Consider the following 20242-nt stretch of genomic DNA (forward strand, 5'->3'; position numbering starts at 1 on the left):
TTCTTGTCCTCAGATTTTGGTATTTTGCCAAATATAAATACATATACACGAACATTCAAGTCTTGGAAGTACTCCCACCCCCCTATCACTTTTCTGCATGCATTACAATGCATATTATGCATCATCTGCATTTCATTTAGCATTTTTTGGGAGGCAGTGTTGCAAAGACATGAAGTCACTCAGGATGCGTCCGTTCCAAAACCACGAGTGTGTTTAAGTGTCAACACACACGCATTACCACACGTATATGCACTCGAGCTAATTGCAAGGCAAACTCGACTTGCACGAGCCCTCGGTGGAAGTTGCCCGCCTTTTCCCCAATCCCTTCCTCCTCCCTCCTTCCCTCCCTCCCTTCTGTGTTCTTCCAGGTACACGCCCTTTCACTTGTCAGTGGGGGGAAAAAAGTTTGAAGGGAAGCAAAAAAAAAAAAAAAAAAAAAAAAAATCACGGAAGAGACTTTAGCAGTTGTACGAGTTTGGCAAGTTACGTGGACTCGAAGCAGGAGTCGTTGCAGCAGCACAAGGAGAAGAAAAAGGGCGACAAAAGTCACTTTTTTTTGCGCACATTTCCACGCTTCCGACGCTTTACGGTGAGTGGATTCATCGTGCGTGTCTGCTGGGTGCTTGAGAAGTTTGGGCTTTGTCGTTTTTGTGCCACGTTTCGACCTCCAAAAAAAGAGAAAAAGTCACTTTGATGCGTTCAGTGACCATTTAGAAGGAGAGCGGGGGGAATATACAGTTTTCAACCAATAACTTGTTAACCTGTTTAAATCTGCTTTTTTTTTTTTGTTTTTCCTCCACTTTCATTGTTGGTTTTTTTTTTTCTTTTTTTGCTGCTTGGCTTTAAGTTGATATACGCACGCGCCAGGCGGCCAAAGTGCGCCAAAACTAAGCGCCTTCCACGCCAAGAGTGTTGCATTGGCGGTTCAGCCAGCTGTGTCCACCCACACCGAAGGCAAGGGTGTGGAACCTGAGGCCCGAGGGCCTCGGCACAGCAACCGCAGCATTCGATCGGGCGATTGGGGAAAAAACTGCAAGGGAAGATTAGTCATAGTATCAGGAGTGTCTTTTTTAATGATTCCCTTTTGAGTGGGGGGCAGCGATTATTAGTTAGAAATTCAGAAAAAAAAGTTGCCATAATACAAGGTAGTCATATTTTCCTTACAACAAAAAAGTCTTATTACATGTTGAAGCCCTATTTGCTGTAAGAGTCATATATATATATATATCTATATAATATATAATATAGAAAAGTAAAAGTTGTGATTTTGTGGGAAAAAAGTGGTAGAATTGTATTTTGTTCCAGTGTAAATAAATCATTCTATTATGGTATGTCATATTTTTTCAAGGAAAAAAGTCATAAAATTATGTGATTAAACAGTATTTTAGTTTTTGGGGGGAAAAGTCTTAATATTATGCTATTTATTATTTTCTCAACAGAGAGAGTCATTATATTCCAAGATAAAATTCAGAATTGTTTTTTTGTCAGGGGAAGAAAAATGATCATTTAACAATATCCATCCATCCATTTTCAACACCGCTTATCCTGGTTAGGGTCGCAGGACACTGGAGCCTATCCCAGCTGACTTCGGGCGAAAGGCGGACTACACCCTGAACTGGTCGCCAATCAGTCGCAGGGCACATATAGACACGGACAACCATTCGCACTCACATTCACAACGTCACTGAGTGGGAACTGAACCCACGCTGCCTGCACCAAAGTCAGGCGAGTGTACCACTACACCATCGGTGACGCAATTTGTTTTTTTTTTTACAATAATGTAGTCTTTTTTTTTTTTTTAGGAAACGGATGTAAAATTTAGAAATTAAAGTCACAGTTTTAAAATAAATTAAGTTGTTAAGAGATTGAAGTCTTTGAGGGGAGAAAATAAATCATGAGATTAAAGTCGGCAAAATGAGATTCAAATACTTTTCGTAAGAAAAAAAATTTATCTCACCATATTAGAACCATAATTTTTCAACAATAAATACTTCATAATATCACAATACAAGAATATGTGATTTTTTTTTTTCTCGAAATGCAAGTAAGTACAGTGTTGCCTTGATTTACGAGTTTACCGCGTAACTCAAAACACTTGTATCTCAAATCATCTTTCCTCATTGAAATGAATAGAAATTCAACAGAAAAAAAAATCAATGTTTTTTAATAAGGGAAATGGCACTCTATAGTACTGTACTTTATAAAATCATACAATAATAACATAGATGGAATGTAAAGAATGAAACCTTTTGTGCATCATGATTTCATGCTTATGCCCATTGACATAGTGCTCTTTCTGGTGTGTGCGCTGTGGCCACCAGGGGGAAGTATAATCCAGACATTCATAATAAACGAAGAAGAGTTTCACAACTAAGTGTCTTAGTAAATTGCGGTAATTATTATTTTTTTTTTGCAGAGGATCAAGAATATAAGCCTGTTCAGTATTGTGACTGGACCATTGCTTTGGATTGGTCGCGCGCCGTCCATCTTCCGCGACCATTCCCGGCCGGAGCCTCAACGTGCTCCTGCGTTAATGTTTGATTTCGCGCGTGTGTCGTCGTGAGCGTGCACACACCCGCGGATCACCTTCGCCCACTTTGGAAAGGCAACACTGGCGTCGCCTTCAGGAGCTCTCGAACGGGTGGGGAAAGGGGGAAACCTCCAGTTGTGAGGCGTGTTTATTTCATGAGCTGGGCGGCAGGGACTTTGTTTTTTCAGGCCTTTCGGGACAAATAAGACGGATTAGTTGGATGCCGTGACGCAGGACGGGTGATGCAAGCGCCGCAGTGCCGAATGATTCATGTGAGAATGGATCGATGGATGTAGAAGTACGTTTGTCTCGATTTTGGAGCCTTGAGACAGCATGTGAACGAGTGGCCTAATAGCAGTGGTGAGAAGGAATGCGATTCATACACAAGGAAAAAAAAAATCATCATTTTATGAGATCAAATTTTTGAGGCGCGAGAAAAAGTTCCCCAAAGTAAAGTTTTATGTATTTTCTGCGGCAAAAACAGTTGTACTAGTATGAGATTTAAAGTCATATTATTACATTATTTTTTTTAGTCCATTTTTTTTTTCAGAGCAAAAAAGTACTGCAATATTTCCTGATAAAAGTTTGGAAAGAAAGTTGTAATATTATGAGATTAAAGCCCTATTTTTATTTTTTATTTTTTGGGAAGTCCTATTACGAGATTAAAATCAGATTTATTTATTTTTGAAAAAACCTATAATAGTAGTCCCAGATAAAATTTTTATATATCATATTTTTGGGTTTATTTTTCCAGTTATGATTAGATAATTTGGCATTTTTTATTTTGTTGCCGAGTTTACAATTAAAGAGTTTTTTTTGTTTTTTTTTTTTCTCAGTATGAGCACCTGTGAAGTGGATATAAAAGGTCTGCTGTGTAGTTTTTAGAACATCTGAACTTTCTTTGGGGTCAATCCGATTTTGGCAGGTGTGTGCTGACTCCCATTTTAACATGAATGTGATTGGACAATTCTGAACAGCAGCCACACCCCTACTTATAAACGGGTGTGCACACTTGTGCAACCACGTTAAATCAGTTGAATTTCTACTTCCCCTCGCAAAGATTTTTTTTCACTCCGAGAGCGAACCTCAACATCTTCATTTCCGCCACCTCCAGCTCTGCTTCCTGTTGTGCCACTGTCAGTGCCACTGTCTCTAATCCGTCCATCATGGCTGGCCTCACCACTGTTTTATGAACTTTGCCCTTCATCCTCGCAGAGACTCTTCTGTCACATAACACACCTGACACCTTCCTCCACCCGTTCCAACCTGCTCGGACCCGTTTCTTCACTTCCTGACCGCACTCACCATTGCTCTGGATGGTTGACCCCAAGTATTTCAAGTCCTCCACCCTTGTTATCTCTTCTCCCTGTAGCCTCACTCCTCCCCCCACCACCCCTCTCATTCATGCACATATATCCTGTCTTACTTCAGCTAATCTTCATTCCTCTGCTTTCCAGTGCATGCCTCCATCTTTCTAACTGTTCCCCCACCTGCTCCCTGCTTTCACTGCAGATCACAATGTCATCTCGGTCCAGTCTTCTGGAAGCTCCTCCTGTCCACCGAGAGCCTGTCTCACCTCTTCCCGAAAAGCTGCACAGCACTCGTTCTGCCTCAGCTTCCACCACATGGTTCTCTGCTCTCCCTTTGTCTTCCTAATCTTCCTCCCCACCACCACAGTCATTTTACACACCACCATCCTATGCTGTCTAGCCACACTCTCCCCTAAAACTACCTTACAGTCGGTAACCTCCTTCAGATGACATCGTCTGCACAAGATGTAATCCACCTGCGTGCTTCTACCTCCGCTCTTGTAGGTCACCCTATGCTCCTGCCTCTTCACTACAGCCATTTGCATCCTTTTTGCAAAGTCTACCACCATCTGTCCCTCCAAGTTCCTTTCCTGGATGCCGTACTTACCCATCACGTCTTCATCACCCCTGTTTCCTTCACCAACATGTCCATTACAATCGGCACCAATTACGACTCTCTCTCTGTCTGGGATGCTCAGAACTACTTCGTCTAGCCCCTTCCAGAATTTCTCTTTCACCTCTAGGTCACATCCTACCTGTGGGGCATAGCCACTAATCACATTATACATAACACCCTCAAGTTCAAGTTTCAGCCTCATCACTCTGTCTGATAGTCTTTTCACCTCCAAGACATTCTTAGCCGACTCTTCTTTTAAAATAACCCGGACTCCATTTCTCCTCCCATCTACACCATGGTAAAATAATTGAAACCCTGCCCCTAAACTTCTAGCCTTACTGCCTTTCCACCTGGTCTCCTGGACACACAATATGGCAGACGTTGTTAACTCGGGCCACGACCGATCCCGTATGGGATTCTTTGGATGAACGCTCATATTTGTTTGGCAAAGTTTTAAGCCGGATGCCGTTCCTGACGCAACCCTCTGCATTTATCCGGGCTTGGGACCAGCCTACATTCCCCCCCCCCCCCCCCCCCCATACGGCTACATTATAGACCTTTTCTATCTACTGCAAGTCTTTTTTTGTTTGTTTGTTTTTTTTATGTACTTTAGATTAGGTAAAGGTTTTACACAAATATCTGTACTTGTACTTAAGTACAGAGTGTGAGTACTTTAGCACCCCTGCCTAATAGTGAGAGAGCGCATTTTCATGCAACAACACACAAACATTTGACAGCTCACACCCTGTTCTGTAATTGTTTGCAGCTTTTCATGCTGCTTGTTTGGCGCCACACTGGCTCCACTGAAGGATGGAAAAATGTCAAGTTCCACAAAAAGTTACAAGGACAGGCAGCAACAGCGGCTTTTGTGGCCCAAAACTGCTTTTTTCCTTCTTTTTTTATTTATTTATTTTTTTTAACTTTCATAAAACATTACATCAATACGTGACATGTCCAAACATGGCAGGTCATCTCATCAGATGGATCTAATCGTCCATCGCGATCTTCTCTTCAATAACATTTGCTCAGTGCTATAGACTCTCTTCAGTTTTGGAAAAAGTGTTAATATTAAGAGAATAAAGTCTGTTGCCTTTTCTGGAAAAAAATAATTGGGGTTGACAAGGTGAAAATCTTTCCAAAAAAATAAAAATTTCAGGAATAAAAGTTCTACTTGAAATTCTTTGCGTGTATTTGCATTATTACATTTATTTAGATTACAGCTTCGTTCTCATAACATTTTAAAATATCGTAATAAAGACGACGTAATAAAGACGACCATTCTATCAAGGGGTAGTACTTGTTGATCCCAAAAAGTTTTTCTTTCTTGTAAGATTCTGTTGAAACCTAGACTAAATCTTGAAAAAAAATCTTGCTTTCTAAAAAAAAAAAAAATCTTAATTTGTCATTAAAAAAAGCTTTTTTTTCCCCCTCCATTTTTGTTTTTTTCTTGTTTGCATTGTGCTAAGTCTTAAGTTTGTGTAGCTGTTGCAACATGGGAAGTGTGGAGCTGAAAGACTCTGAAAGAGAGTAAGTCGCTTGGCTCTCGTCGCTTTGGGGCAAAAGAAAGAAGGAGCCGGCGGTCGGAGGGTCGGCCTGTAAATTCCTGCGCCGCAAAACAGCCGTGAATGGAATTCCTGTGAGGATAGGTCACCCACACACATGCATGCTTTACATCTTCTGAGCCAACGGAACCAAAAGAGGAAGTTGAAAAGTTAGCAAAATAAAAGCAGCCGTAGCTGTAAACATGGAATACCAAAAAAAATAAATCTTTTTGTCAAGAAATTACAATGGACACACAACTCTTGAAGAAATCTGATATAAATACTACTTTTTCTTAACTATATTTTTTAAATAGGTGGACAAAAATATGACTTATTGAATGGAAAAATAGGACTTGAAAAAATATCGCTTTTTTTCTCAAAAAATGTAACTTATTTGAATTTTCTTTTCTTTTTTTCATGAAAAAAGACAGCAGTTTTTATTTAAAGATTTGACTTATTAGAAACGTTTTTTTCTTTTTTTTTTTTTTTTTAAAAAAAAAACATTTTCTACTCTGGAGAATTTACCTTTTTTTCTTGAAATAATGACTTTTTTTCTAGAGAGGAATTTGAGTTTTAGCTTTAAAATAAATTTATTAATTCCTCAGAAAATGTAACTTCTTTTTACTGGAAAAGATTACTCTTCTAGAAAGAGTACTAATTGAAAAAATATTGAAAAATCAAAATTTGTACTAGAAAAATGTCTTCTACAAAAGTACATTTTCTGTAGAGAATTTTTTTCCCCCGGAAAATACATCTTACATCTTGAAAATGTTTTTTTTTTTTCCTAGAAAAAATAATGCATCTTGCTCTTAGAAAAAAAAATAAAAAAGTGAAATTTCTTTCTTGAAAGCACTCATGGCGCACACAAAAGGTCAACAGAGCATATGAGAGCGTAAGGGAGAGTGGATTGGAGACACAAGATGAGCACAGCGGGTAATCTGAAGCGGCGGAAGCCTCGTCGGATCAGATGACCTATCAAAGATCGCGGCGGCCATTGTGCCTCTCAATCACACACGCGCTCGCCCCTTGTCTCACACGTCACTATCACCTCGAATGAAATTGTTTTCCACTCGCCTAGCCCCTCATCTATCTATTGATCTATCTATCTATCTATCTATCTATTGCAATCTAATGTAATGCAACTAATTTGTGTGTTGTCAGAGAGGGGAGTCATGGAGGAAGCCATTCAGACGGTGGTCAAGGTCTTCCTGAAGTCCGGTAAAGGGAAGGAGAGTTTGGGACCCAAAGACTTCCAGAACCTGGTCAAGAGCCAACTCTGCAACATTCTGTCGGTCAGGAAACAAAAAACTAATCATAATAATGATCTTTTTCTCTCTCATCTATTTCATAGGGGGGGGGGAAATAAAAATTGTCACAAAAGTAAACCAAATGTGACCTTTTTCTTTTATAAAAAAAACAAATTCTCATGTTCTGTCAATGGGGGTTTCACAAGAAACAACTTCTGTTAAGGCACAATTTTTCAAGAGCCACTGGTTTACGTCCGCCATGTTTAACAGTGAGTTGTCTCTGTGTAGGACACGGACAGCAAGGAGGCGGTGCAGAACATGGGCAAGGGCCTGGACGCCAACAAGGATGGCAAGGTGGGCTTTGAGGAGTACATGAACCTGGTGGGCTACCTGGCCCAGTCCGTCAGCGAGCAGCGTTGCCGCGCCAACGACGCCCAACCCGCCCAGAATGCCCAGAACACCGCCGCAGAGAACGCCACCCCGGAGAATGCCGCCCCCAAGGCCGAAACCCAGGAAGTCAATCTGGAAGCCAACGCAGATGGAAAAATGGAGGGGAAAGTGGAAGTCAAGAATGAGGTGGAGGAGAAGAAGGATGAGAAGGAAGAGGAGGTGGAGAAGCCTGCTGACGTGACCTCGCCGAGCGTGAAGTTGACCTCACCGAGCGTGGAGGTGACCTCACTGAGCGTGGAGGTGACCTCACCGAGCGTGGAGGTGGAGGTTGAGGAGGAGATCACCGTGGCTAAGGAGACGGAAAAGATGGTTGAGGACGCGGCAGAGAAGATGGCCGGCGCGGCAGACGTGGAGGCCGAGAAGAAGCCTGAGGAATCTGCCACCTCGTAGGGGACAATATTTACATCCATCCCTCATCACACTAATAATAATAATATGAATAATAATAATTACCCTACATCAACACTGAGAGCCACTACATTGGCTAAAGGCCTAAATTTATGGGTGGGAAAATTATCACTAGCTAGCTTCCCATCTATAAACTCCACGTAGTTAGCTACCTAGCGAGCTGAATAGATATCTTAATAGCTTTTTCTAGATTTAGATTTAGCTATCATCTACAAGTAGCTACCTAGCAAGCTACCAATTTTACTAGCTTTCTGTCTATGTGAATTACAAAATGCTACCCTATCTACAGATCGAAAGTTGGTAAGATAGTTAGTTTACTTGCTAGTTAGCTAACTACAACTAAAACAGTGCATAGTCCTAAAGTTATGACATACATATGACCACTAGTGCTCTGTTAACTTCATTTAGCTCTATCAAGCTATCATCCCTAGGTAGGTAACTACCTACCAGGCTAACTAGTTATCAACTCTTTGTCAATTTTAAGTTTCTAGCCTGAATATCATGCACATTTCTAATATGAATCTAGTATTATGATATCAACAAGTAGCTATCCTACTGTCTCACTCCCTTGATCTAGAGCATTCTATCTGGCGATCCATATATCTCTAGCGAACTAGCTACCACTCAGACCAGTTAGCTAGAGATATCGTCTTTATGTACCTAGCTACCATGTTAATTAGCTAGCTAGCTAGTGAGCTCAACAGCATTCTATCGCTGTGAATTTTGATTCCAACTACTAGAATCTTGAAATTCACCATGGTAGAATGCCAGTGAGCTACCTATAGGGTCGCTAGTTACCTACCTACCACTAAAATAGCGGTGACAGGGATAAAGTCCCATGTTTATGGCAGAAATATGACCAGAATCAGATTTATGACTATGAATCCTGAGCCTTTGTGGTGTAAAATGCACTAAAATAACACCGTGTTGTACAACCACTAGACTAAAGCAGCCTAGCTAAACAACATACCACTGCTAGCATGTGCATGCCACTAATAGAGCATATTTACCTCGTATCATGTGAAAATATGGCGCCCTTTACTCCCCCTCTGCTTTAAAGGGAATAGTTATCTTAGCATATACCCTGACCTATAGAATGCATCCACTTGTACTGTTTCTTGATGTTTTTGACTTTAATTCCTTTAATGCAAATTAATTTTCCCACTTTTACGTGACTCACAAATGCTTTTTGGTGCTGATTTTGGCCCGACAATAAACAAATTGTGTTGCCGCTAACCAAACACTGCTTCCCTCCTCATTTGCTCCGCCTCCTTCCCCTTCTTCATCTTCTTTTTATATCCTCACTACACCTGGAAGCGACATTAAACCCACCGCAGCCACAATTAGACATGGAGATCAGGTGTGCCGCTAAATAATTAAGAATCGAGGAGGGAATCCAAAACGAGGCTCGCCGGTTACAAGGCGGTGCGAGGTTGGGCTCGGGGTGGAAATAGTCCCGAGTGGAAAGAGAGTGAGTGTGAATCCTCCCAGATTGGGATTGAAGAATAATTTTCACGCTGCGTTCAGGGAAGATAGGAAACAAGGGAGGACAATAAAGAAACGAGACTACAGCAAGCCATGTTCTAGGCTGAATTGGCTAAATGATTGTTTGGGGGTGTTTGGAGGCCAAAATAATCCAGAGTGGAAAGAAAGTGAGGGAAAATCTGAGATTGCAACCCTGGCGTAATTGTTCATGCCGCGTTCATAGAAACTGGAAGGTTTGAAAATCTAATTTGAAGTTGAAAATGGCAAACAATGAAAACCAGCGATTGGAAAACTCAGCTTTATTTCAAAAAACGATTTAACTTGTGTTTCTGCCGAGTTGAGAAGTTTCCCAGTTTTGTTAAATGCAGCAGTGAATGTAACCACAGACCTTTTGTAAAATGTGCACAATTTCGCTGTAGGATTTGTTTTAAAAACAATCCTACTGCCTGTGGTGTTTTTGTGTTTGTGGCCCTCATTTAAGACCCTGTTTGACCTGCCATCGGATCTCCACCCTGACCGGATTAGACAACACACACACAATTTCCTGAAAGCCATCCCTTCCATCTTGTTTGTCTAGCACAATGAGCCTTTGACCCCAAAAAAAAAAAAACAACACCCAATATCATGATTCTGTGATGCGTTTGTAAAGCTTCCCGTCCTCTGCCAATTTGTTACTTATGATTTAATGCTTTGTAAATTCTCACGTCGTCAATAATGCAGGCCTGAGGAAAAAGCGCTCGTGTTGCACTTAATGTAGGCCTTAACATGACTACCAGTAACACAACCACTATGACGTGCACAATGCAAAGTGCTTGGCAAATAAAAGTCATGTGCTCCCGGCACTCCCATTGTAAATATTACACACTCTGCTCAGCCTTTATACACCCTTTTTTTTTTTTTTTTATACAGTGACTAACATATCAGGCATTTGGGGCTTCTGTTTATATATATATATATATATATATATACACATATATATTACTCTAAATACAGTGAACCCCTGTTTATTGCTAAGGATACAGTCCAGACCCACCCGCCAAAGGTGAAAATCTGCAATATGTAGAAACAAAACCAAACACTTTTCTTACCCCTCCCATATGCTTTAAACACAGCTAACATATTTTGAAAGTATTCCTTAGTGCTTGCCATCACTCTCTCGCAGCCCCCCAAAATATCTATCAATCTATCTATATATATATATATATATATATATATATATATATATATATATATATATATGAGACTGGGTATAACATCACTTTGAGGAAATGAAAAGAAGACGTGTAGTTCTCCTAGCTTCAATATTATATATAATAATATGATATTTTTCATTCCTAGTGGAAGTTTGTAAAAAACTGACAAACGTTTGTAGAAACTGACAAAATAATCTAACGAAAGTCTGTTAGCATAATGCTAACACATAATGTAAAATGCCTTGGACAGGCTAAAGGACATGAGCACAATTAGAAAACTTCAAACAACAGACATGGAAAACAGAACATACAGCAATACTCCCAGGCATTTGTCCTCTCTGATCTGTGGGAAATATGATTGTTACTGCAGTTTGGTAGGGGACCTTCTCTGCCTCCTTTTCTTGCTGTTAATTACACTTCATGTCTTTCAGTAGACCCCAGTGTTGATACTACACTGAAGGCACGTAACTCAATTTGGACAAAAAATCTGCGATATAGCGGGGGTTCACTGTACTTCTCTTTTCACGGTACTTCCTGTAACTATTAGCAACATATCAGTCTTAAGCTTCCTGTGTACATAAGGCATGAATGTGTGTGTTATCGTTGCGGTCTTTACAGGCTTTAAATGTGATCTTTGGTCCATTGTGGTGGGAAAAAAAGGGAAAACTGGATCGGTGTATTGATAGTGAACCTTATACCTCAGCCGGGAAACATCTCATTTAGTCTTTTGTAAATTGCTTATTCGTGAGCCGCGCCCAAAAGCGCTAACTCCGTGCAGATGCCGAAAAACACGCCGGAGAGGAAAAAAGCATCAGGGAGTGTTAGCAAACATGTCCCCACTCAAGATGGGAATGAAGATCAGAAAGAGCCATAGAGAGATACTGTGCAGTCCTGTAATGTGTGCCAGCCACCAAATGCCAGAGTGTATGTGTCTGTGTGTGTGTGTGTGTGTGTGTGTGTGTGTGTGCGTGCGCGCGTGTGTGTGTTTTATGCATCTCAGTCTACTGTCCCGTGCATCACTATGTAAGCAATCCGTCAATTCATACGATGTAAAAGCTGTATCCTTTTAACGCTTGTGTTATCGTTGAATCATGAATAATAAAACTGTGACAACCTAGCCCAACCTCTCAACTGTGTGAGTCTCCGTGACAACAGACACTCTGAAACACATTATGGGATGCATACTATAGATATTAGATACACACTCGAGTACTGTAAGAAAATAGTAGAAAGATACATGGGTAGTATATACAGTAATTGAAAGCTACATGGATCAATGCACATCCCCTCCCCAATTCCAATGAAGTTGGGACGTTGTATTAAACATAAATAAAAACAGAATGATTTGCAAATCCTGTTCAACCTATATTTAATTGAATATACTACAAATAGCGGCACGGTGGCCGACTGGTTAGAGCGTCAGCCTCATAGTTCTGAGGACCTGGGTTCAATCCCCGGCCCAGCCTGTGTGGAGTTTGCATGTTCTCCCCGTGCCTGCGTGGGTTTTCTCCGGGCACTCCGGTTTCCTCCCACATCCCAAAAACATGCATTAATTGGAGACTCTAAATTGCCCGTAGGTGTGACTGTGACTGTGAGTGTGAATGGTTGTTTGTTTCTATGTGCCCTGCGATTGGCTGGCAACCAGTTCAGGGTGTACCCCGCCTCCTGCCCGATGACAGCTGGGATAGGCTCCAGCACGCCCGCGACCCTAGTGAGGAGAAGCGGCTCAGAAAATGGATGGATGGATACTACAAATACAAGATATTTAATGTTCAAACTGATAAACTTTAAACTTTAGATAACCTGGGCCGGAGCTCATCTAAGATGGACTGATGCAAAGTGGAAAAGTGTTCTGCGGTCCGATGAGTCCACATTTCAAATTGTTTTGGGAAATTGTGGACGTCCTTTCCTCAGGGCCAATGAGGGAAAGACTGTTAGGGACGCAAAGTTCAAAAGCCAGCATCTGTGATGGTATGGGGCTGTGTTAGTGCCAATGGCATGGGTAACTTATACATTTGCGAAGCCACCATTAATGCTGAAAGCTACATACAGGTTTTGGAGAAACATATGCTGCCATCCAAGCAACGTCTTTTTCATGGATGCCCCTGCTTATTTCAGCAAGACAATGCCTAACCACATTCTGCATGTGTTACAACAGCGTGGCTTCGTGGTAAACGAGTGCGGGTACTAGACTGGCCTGCCTGCGGTTCAGACCTGTCTCCCATTGACAATGTGTGGCGCATTATGAAGCGTAAAATACGATAACGGAGACCCTGGACTGTTGAACAGCTGAAGCTGTACATCGAGCAAGAATGGGAGAGAATTCCACCTACAAAGCTTCAACAATTAGTGTCCTCAGTTCCCTAACGTTTATTGTATGTTGTTAAAAGAAAAGGTGATGTAACCCAGTGTAAAAACATGATCCTGTCCCAGCTTTTTTGGAACGCGTTGCAGCCATAAGATTCTAAGTTAATGATTATTTGCTAAAACAATAAAGTTTAGCAGTTTGAACATAAAATATCTTGTCTTTGTAGTGTATTCAATTAAATATAGGTTGAATATGATTTACAAATCATTGTATTCTTTTTTTTATTTATCTTTAACACAACGTCACAACTTCATTGGAATCGAGGTTGTAGAAAGATGAATGGCTGCATAGAAAAAAAAAATTACCCATACGTGCATAAATGAGACATGGATCCATACATTGATACAAGGAAAGATACATGGATGAATACATGATACATGAGTGATACATGAATTGATACACATAGAAGGATACATGCATTGATAAATGGATATTTAGACCTATATTGACACATAAAAAGACATAGACAACTACATTAATACATGCGTGGATACAGTATATAGACCAATACATGGCTGTATAGAAAGCAACGAAAATAGGTACATACGATACTGTACATACAAAGGTATGTAGACGAGTACCGGGATACATAGATTGATACATGGATACATAAGAAGATACATAGACAAATTGATATACAGAGAGATAGACAGTACATTGCTAGGGTAGATTCTGTAAGTGGTTACTACATGGACACCTAAGAAGATACATACTGATCATGTAGATGGATACGTGGATGTAGTTTATTAATGAAGGGATAAATGGAGGCCATTTGAGTGTGTTTTTCCAGAAGACACCTGCAAGGATATGTCGGTCAGGGGTGGATAGGAAGAGGATCAAAAGGGGACAGGCAGGGTGAAGGACTTTTGGGGGTGAGGAGGAGGAGCAGCACGAATGAGGTGATATTTAAGCCACTGTCCCACTCTCTCCTCGTCCATCTCTTCCTTGGCTCTCTCTCGCTCCATCTTCACCTCGTCCAGCACTCAGGAGACCCTTTGCCAGGTAAGACAACCAAAGAGACTTATTATCTTGTTGGGAAAAATCGAAGAATTCATTACTAGATGCTAAAAAAAAATAATGCTTAGGTATTATTAAAGTTAATAATGTATTACTCTTTAGACAGACTTTCTTTCTCATACAGGTATTAATACTAGAAAGTGCGCATCAGAAAAGGTCCTGCATTCATTTTATGTGGTTTTCCAGATTTGTGGTCCCCATGCCGCAAGAGCATCACACAATGTGACTCTTTAAACAGATTTTCACACTCTTACGATCATGAAAGGAGAAAAAAAAGATAGCTTCACAAAAGCTCCTGGATTCATACAATGGGGTTTCTCCTGATTTGGGGTCCCCATGCTGCAGGAGCACTCCAAAATTTGACTTTTTAAACAGACTGTTGTACTCATACAGTCATGAATGCCAGAAAACAAATGAAAGAAATCAGCTTCCTAATAGTTCCTGCATTTTTATCATTGGCTCTCTCCTGATTTGAGGTCCCCAGACCACAAGATGTCTCAGTGATTTGATTGTTTAAACAGACTATTGTCCTCATGCAGTAACGAATGCTAGACATTAAATCAGCTACAGAATAGCTCCTGCGTTTTTAGCGTGGGGTTGCTCCTGATTTGTGGCCCCCACACTGCAAAAGCTCAACATGATGCGATTGTTTAACCACACTGCGGTCGTCAGACAGTCACGAATAACCCCCAGAAAATCAGCTTCAGAATAGTTCCTGTATTTTTATCATGGGGTTTCTCCTGATTTGTGGTCCCCACGCTGCAAGAGCTCCCCCACAATATGCCTCTTCATACAGACGATTGTCTTCAGACAGTCATGAAAAAAGTACCTGAAAAAAATCAGCTTCCTAATAGATTCTGCATTCTTATTATTGGGATTGTCCTGATTTATGGTCCCCACGTTGCAAGAGCTCTCCAGAATGTGACTCTTTAAATGGACTGATCTCCTCATACAGGCATTAATACCAGAAAGAGTCCCGCTTCAGAAAAGGTCCTGCATTCATATGAGGGTTTTCTCCTGATTTGTGGTCTCCCTGTTGTCCTCATACAGTCCTGAATGCCATTCATACTATGCGGTTTCTACTGCTTTGTGTGGTGTTCTGTTTCTGCTGGTTTTCCCACTCTTCCTGCTGTTTTGTCTCCGCTGCTTTCTCGTCGCACTCGGGCAGTCGACCATCGACCGTTATTTTATCCTACGCGCTACGATGGTTATATTGTGTACGCTAGGTTCTAAATATAGCTTTGGAGTTTTAAGGATGTTGGGTGACTAAGCGAGTGTGGAGGCCCCGTCTCATCAAGCACCTCAGGTTACTTGGCCTCTTAGCGTCCGAATTACCAGGTGAGGTTTGTGTTTCACTGCAGGTATCCATTTTGGATAATGACATGCGCTATAGGGAGAGCAATTTGAGCCCTCAACACGAGTTATTTCTATGAGCTGGCTGGATCTCCTTGAATGTTTTGAACTCCTGTCTCAGAGGTCTGTGTGCTGTTTTCTGTTGTGTGTGTTGCAGTCGAGGTGAAGTTACTGTATTTTCTTCGTAACCACAACCCAAACTGATGTACAGTGACTTTGTGTGTCTGTGCACAGTCTCCACAGCAGCGCGGTAGCAGCAGAAGCGCCGAGATGCCCGACACAATGTGTGTAAGATTGTTTGAAAGCCTGCCTTCCCTCAAAAAAGCTGACCTAATACATCTTTACACGGCTACACGCACACACATGCACACATATTAGGAAAAACGGGCCAGATAGATCGATAGATAGATAAAATCCTGATTTATGGTCCCCACGCTTCAAGAGGTCCCCATAATGTGACTGTGTAAAGCAATCTTGAGGTGATGAATATCAAAAAACATTCCCATTCAGAAAAGGTCCTGTATTCACATCATGGCAGTTTTCTTGATTTATGGTCTCCATGCTGCAAGAGGTTCACATGATCTGATTGTATAAACCAAACATGAAGTGAAAAATCCCATTCAGAAAAGATCATGCATTGATTTGATGGGATTTCTCCTGATTTATGGTCTCCATTCTGCAAGCGATCCCCAAGATGAGACAGTTTAAACGTTTTTTTGTTAAATCACCGTCACTCCTTCATTCATATTATGGGGTTTCTCATCATTTGTGGTCACCGTTCAGCAAGACAGCCCCACAATGTGACTGCAAATACATTTGTTGTACTTAGACAGTCATGAATACCAGGGGGAAATTATTCTAAATAGTTTCTATATTCATATATTTTCATATATACTGCCTCTCCTGGTTTTCTCCAAGAGATCCCCATGGTGCGACTGTTTCAAAAGACTTTTGTCCTCATTGAGTGAGAATAACTTGCATTCCTATCATTCCTCCTGATTTATGGCCCCCACTCAGCTAGAGGTCTTTATGATGGGGCTGTTTAAAGACATTTTTGTCTCCATCGAATGATCAATACCAGAACATACACGGCAATAATTCACTGCTACATTCATATCATGGGCTTCCTCCTGGTTTATGAGCCCCATTCCATACAGGCAGACATGCTGACCTATTTAATATTAGCCTCAACACAACCTCTTTTCTTCACCTTCCTCTCCATTTATGAATCTTCTTATCAGTGGCTCCGGACCCCCCCACCCTCGCTCGCTGATGTGAACGCACATGCAAGCCAGTTGTGTGGGTGTCCAGAGCGGGCATTTGGCAGCCGATACTAACTGGTTTACCGCCCCCCCCCCCCCCCCCCACCTTTCCCTCAGCATGTCCAAGGAACCCTCTTCCAACCTGGAAAGCGCCATGCAGATGCTCATTAAAACTTTCCACAAGTACTCGGGCAAGGAGGGTGACAAGTACACGCTGAGCCGAGGCGAGCTCAAGGAGCTGCTGCTGGAAGAGCTGGGAAGCTACTTGGGGGTAAGTGTGAGTGTGCGTAAGGTATGCGCAGACATGTACAGACAGGCAACACACACAAAAAATAAAAAGGCCCGAATTCTCAATTTCGCTCCGACAGAACTCCAAAGACAATGAGGCGGTGGAGAAGGTCATGAACGACCTGGACGCCAACAACGACGGCGAGGTGGACTTCACTGAGTTCATCATCCTGATGGGCGCGCTCACCGTGGCCTGCAACGACTTCTTCCTAGAATTCAAGACGGACGACAAGCCCAAGGGCGGCCAGTTGGCGGAGTAGAAGGGAGGGGAGGGAGGGGAGGGGAGGGGAGGGAGGGCGGGTGTTGAAGGAAGGAAAGGGGAGAGGGATGGGGGTAGGAAGGGAGGGAAAAGGGTTGTAAATCACAGGAGATAAGGAGCATTTTGGGGGCCTTGCGCAATGTTTAAACAACACATGTACAGCGCTGTGCAAAATGACTTTCACAGAACAGCAAATAGCAGGACACATACACTACTGAATGTACAATTATGCCCACGGTCTCTGCAAACCAGAGAGTTATTGAATGCGAGACGTGTGTTTTTCACTCCTCAAGCACAACACACAGGCTTTTTGAATGTTTCTTGCACTGAAAAGAAAAGACATGAAACTGGTTGCACGGGAATAGAACGTGGACATAATATTGAATCATGGCTGATTATATTATCGTGTTGAGCACTGGAATGTTTTCTTCCCCCTTCTTGCGCCTATTTTGTAATCTTTTTTTTTTTTTTTTGGTAATGACTCATACATTCTTTCCAATTATTAAATGTAATATTTAACCAAATGGTAGTCACTCCTTCTTGTCCTAGTTTAAGCAACAAAATTGTGTTTCTGTCATATCGTGTGCAGATAGGTAGTTGTGCGCATGTGTGTGTGTGTGTGTGTGTGTGTATTGGGGATTCCCACCGAGCATTCCCACATCCTGCCAACAATATCCTGCAAGTCTTGTAGTGCCTAAGCTGACCCAGATGTCGGACTTGGAGCCACGTGGAAAACTTTTGACAAACCAAGGGGACGTGGGGGAATGGAAATGAAGAGGCGATGGAAAAAAAGGAAGTGCGTGTGCCTGACTGTGTGTGTGCGTGTACGTGTGTGAGTGACTGAAGTCAATTTACAGTTGATTCGTACAGTAGAAAAGAATGGAGCTTGGAAGGCAGCGCTATAATCACACAGGAATGTCCGAGTTGCGACTCTGTACAAAAGGACTGTCCTTCACGGGGTCCTGCACACACAAACACACACACACACACACACACACACACATAGGGAAAAAGATCACACTAGCCTAGAAAGAAAATAACACATGCACAAGACCATCCTAGAACTGTTTTTTTTACCAAAAGATAAATTACCCCGCAATAAAAGTTGTAATTTCACAACAGTGTCCAAGTAGAGAAAGACAAGGACACTCACACACGTGCACAAAGCCATCCTAGCAGTATTCTTGCCAAAAATGTCCCCACAATGAAAGGTGTGGGATGTCAACAAGTGTCCTACATAAGGTTAGAAAGAGCAAAACACACACAGGCACAAGACCATCCTAGAATTGTTCTTGCGTGGACCAACCAAAATGTACCCCCAATAAAGGTATTGTGGCATAATGAGATAGTACGGTCTATGCCACACTAGCATATAAAGCTAAGAACACACACATTCCAGCTCATATACACACGCACAAGACTATTCTAGTATTGTTCTTGCGTGGACCAGTAAATATGTCCCCACAAAGAAAAATGTCATATTATGATATAAAGACAGATTCTTTCTTACCATCATTGTGTGAGCAAAGCCAACCGCTCTCAAGCCTCCTGTGATTGGCTGGTTTGAATGTGTGACATTTGACACAGTTGGAGCGCAGAATGATCTGTTCAGTCGGTTGTGACCAGAGGGGAAATAACTTTTCCTATCACTGTATGCAATTTCCTGGATCGTCACGTCAAAGGAGCTCATATAAATACAATAAAATAAAACGGCGTTTGCTCGCATGCAATTGTTTTGCCGTCAAACGCAATTAGCATTGTAATTACACGTGTGGTTTAAGAGGTGTACACACACACACGCAAAAGTTTTTTATCTCCGCCCTGTGGTCTTCTTATATGAACAAATGTTATGTTGGCATGTTATAGGTAAAATTATGTGGGTAGGGTACATACAATACATAGTTCACATATTTTTGTAATACAGGTAATACAGTGGGGGAAACAAAAACAGTTAAGCATGCACATCTTTTTCAGACTGTTCCACTATATTACCATTATTACAAAAACAGAATTATATGGGGTATATTTGTTATTGAAAAAAAAAAGGCATTTTATTTTTTGACAGCCCCCTTACTCCATCTTGTTTTTTTTTTCCCTTAAAGAAAAGGATATGCTCAGTTGTAGTCATCATGAATGTCTTCTTTGACAGCAACCTAAAACCCTGTTCAGTTTGTGTGAAAAGGATCATATTTGTGGAGCGGCGTTGACCGCCACCGTAGCACAGCATCGTGGAGCCTTCAGGTAATCAATGCGTCACGTGCAAGTGAAGAGGGACTACCGGGTGTAGAGTGCAGCTCGCGGCTTTATTAACGGCCAGCCTTTCCAGTTAACAAGGAGATTTGAGTTCTAAAGCCGTCAATGGCAGTGAATGTGTTAACGTATATGAAATTTTTAAAAAATAATTAAAAAAAAAAAACATATATCGGATAACGGCTCGTGATTGACTCCTTTTCCAGATGCACCTCTCGGGGATGAAATTGGAGACGCTTTCCTCGGGTTGATGAAATGCATCTCCACGCAGTGGAAAGGAGACCTTAAGGCCTGCGAGGAGTCCGGATATGTATTATTCATTACGACGCTCCGAATTCATAAAGAGGACAAGTAATAAAAGTGATAGTCATCTTGACTCGTCTTGAAAATGTCGACGCACGGGAGGGCTCGCGGTTACTCGGGGCGAAGGGAAATCAATAGCCAAGTGGATATGATACTAGCCTTCTATTTGTACAAAAGTATCAGGACAAGTGGCTAGCTTCCACTTGTCCGGAAAGATTTACTTACTCACTCGGTAGCGCCCCCTCGAATGTTTGGAAAAAAAAGAAATAAAAAAAAAAATCAGCCCAAAACACTAGTTTCACTCATTCACATACAATTGGGTGGATATGCACCCGGAAAATCTCAAGGACCCATGCTTGGAA

General features: G+C 41.6%; 2 protein-coding genes and 1 long non-coding RNA gene across 8 annotated transcripts; 2 read left to right on the forward strand and 1 right to left on the reverse strand.

Moving 5' to 3' along the window:
- Window positions 1-428: 428 nt before the first annotated feature.
- Window positions 429-11897, forward strand: s100u (S100 calcium binding protein U). Of its 2 annotated transcripts, XM_061760769.1 has the most exons (4): window positions 436-589; window positions 1554-1725; window positions 7159-7289; window positions 7533-11897. In XM_061760769.1, the coding sequence occupies exons 3-4, from the start codon at window positions 7170-7172 to the stop codon at window positions 8082-8084; spliced, it is 672 nt and encodes a 223-aa protein (XP_061616753.1). In that variant the 5' UTR covers window positions 436-589; window positions 1554-1725; window positions 7159-7169; the 3' UTR covers window positions 8085-11897. The 2 variants fall into 2 exon arrangements, with proteins under 2 accessions (XP_061616752.1, XP_061616753.1); XM_061760768.1 differs by lacking the exon at window positions 1554-1725 and having other exon boundaries at window positions 429-589.
- A 53-nt stretch (window positions 11898-11950) lies between these two features.
- LOC133471339 (uncharacterized) lies at window positions 11951-19378 on the reverse strand. 2 transcript variants are annotated; one of them, XR_009786186.1, is made up of 3 exons: window positions 18838-19378; window positions 17256-17277; window positions 11951-14141 (listed from the first exon to the last, which is right to left on the reverse strand). It is a non-coding gene; the product is annotated as an uncharacterized LOC133471339 (long non-coding RNA). The 2 variants fall into 2 exon arrangements; XR_009786185.1 differs by lacking the exon at window positions 17256-17277.
- On the forward strand, window positions 14010-17332 carry s100s (S100 calcium binding protein S). Of its 4 annotated transcripts, none has more exons than XM_061760790.1 (4): window positions 14010-14150; window positions 15676-15802; window positions 16898-17051; window positions 17149-17332. In XM_061760790.1, the coding sequence occupies exons 2-4, from the start codon at window positions 15789-15791 to the stop codon at window positions 17326-17328; spliced, it is 348 nt and encodes a 115-aa protein (XP_061616774.1). In that variant the 5' UTR covers window positions 14010-14150; window positions 15676-15788; the 3' UTR covers window positions 17329-17332. The 4 variants fall into 4 exon arrangements, with proteins under 4 accessions (XP_061616774.1, XP_061616775.1, XP_061616777.1 ...); XM_061760791.1 differs by having other exon boundaries at window positions 14013-14150; window positions 15753-15802; XM_061760792.1 differs by having other exon boundaries at window positions 14071-14150; window positions 15753-15806.
- Window positions 19379-20242: the final 864 nt, after the last annotated feature.

This window comes from Phyllopteryx taeniolatus, chromosome 21 (genome assembly GCF_024500385.1).
Source record: "Phyllopteryx taeniolatus isolate TA_2022b chromosome 21, UOR_Ptae_1.2, whole genome shotgun sequence".
In the NCBI taxonomy this organism is placed as follows: Eukaryota; Metazoa; Chordata; class Actinopteri; order Syngnathiformes; family Syngnathidae; genus Phyllopteryx; species Phyllopteryx taeniolatus.

Excerpts from the sequence above, each read along its gene's own strand:
- s100u (XM_061760768.1), top strand. The coding sequence starts at position 7,170 with ATGGAGGAAGCCATTCAGACGGTGGTCAAGGTCTTCCTGAAGTCCGGT. Across the intron at positions 7,290-7,532 it reads AACTCTGCAACATTCTGTCG|GACACGGACAGCAAGGAGGC; the intron begins GTCAGGAAACAA and ends GTCTCTGTGTAG.
- s100s (XM_061760790.1), top strand. Across the intron at positions 17,052-17,148 it reads AGCTGGGAAGCTACTTGGGG|AACTCCAAAGACAATGAGGC; the intron begins GTAAGTGTGAGT and ends TCGCTCCGACAG.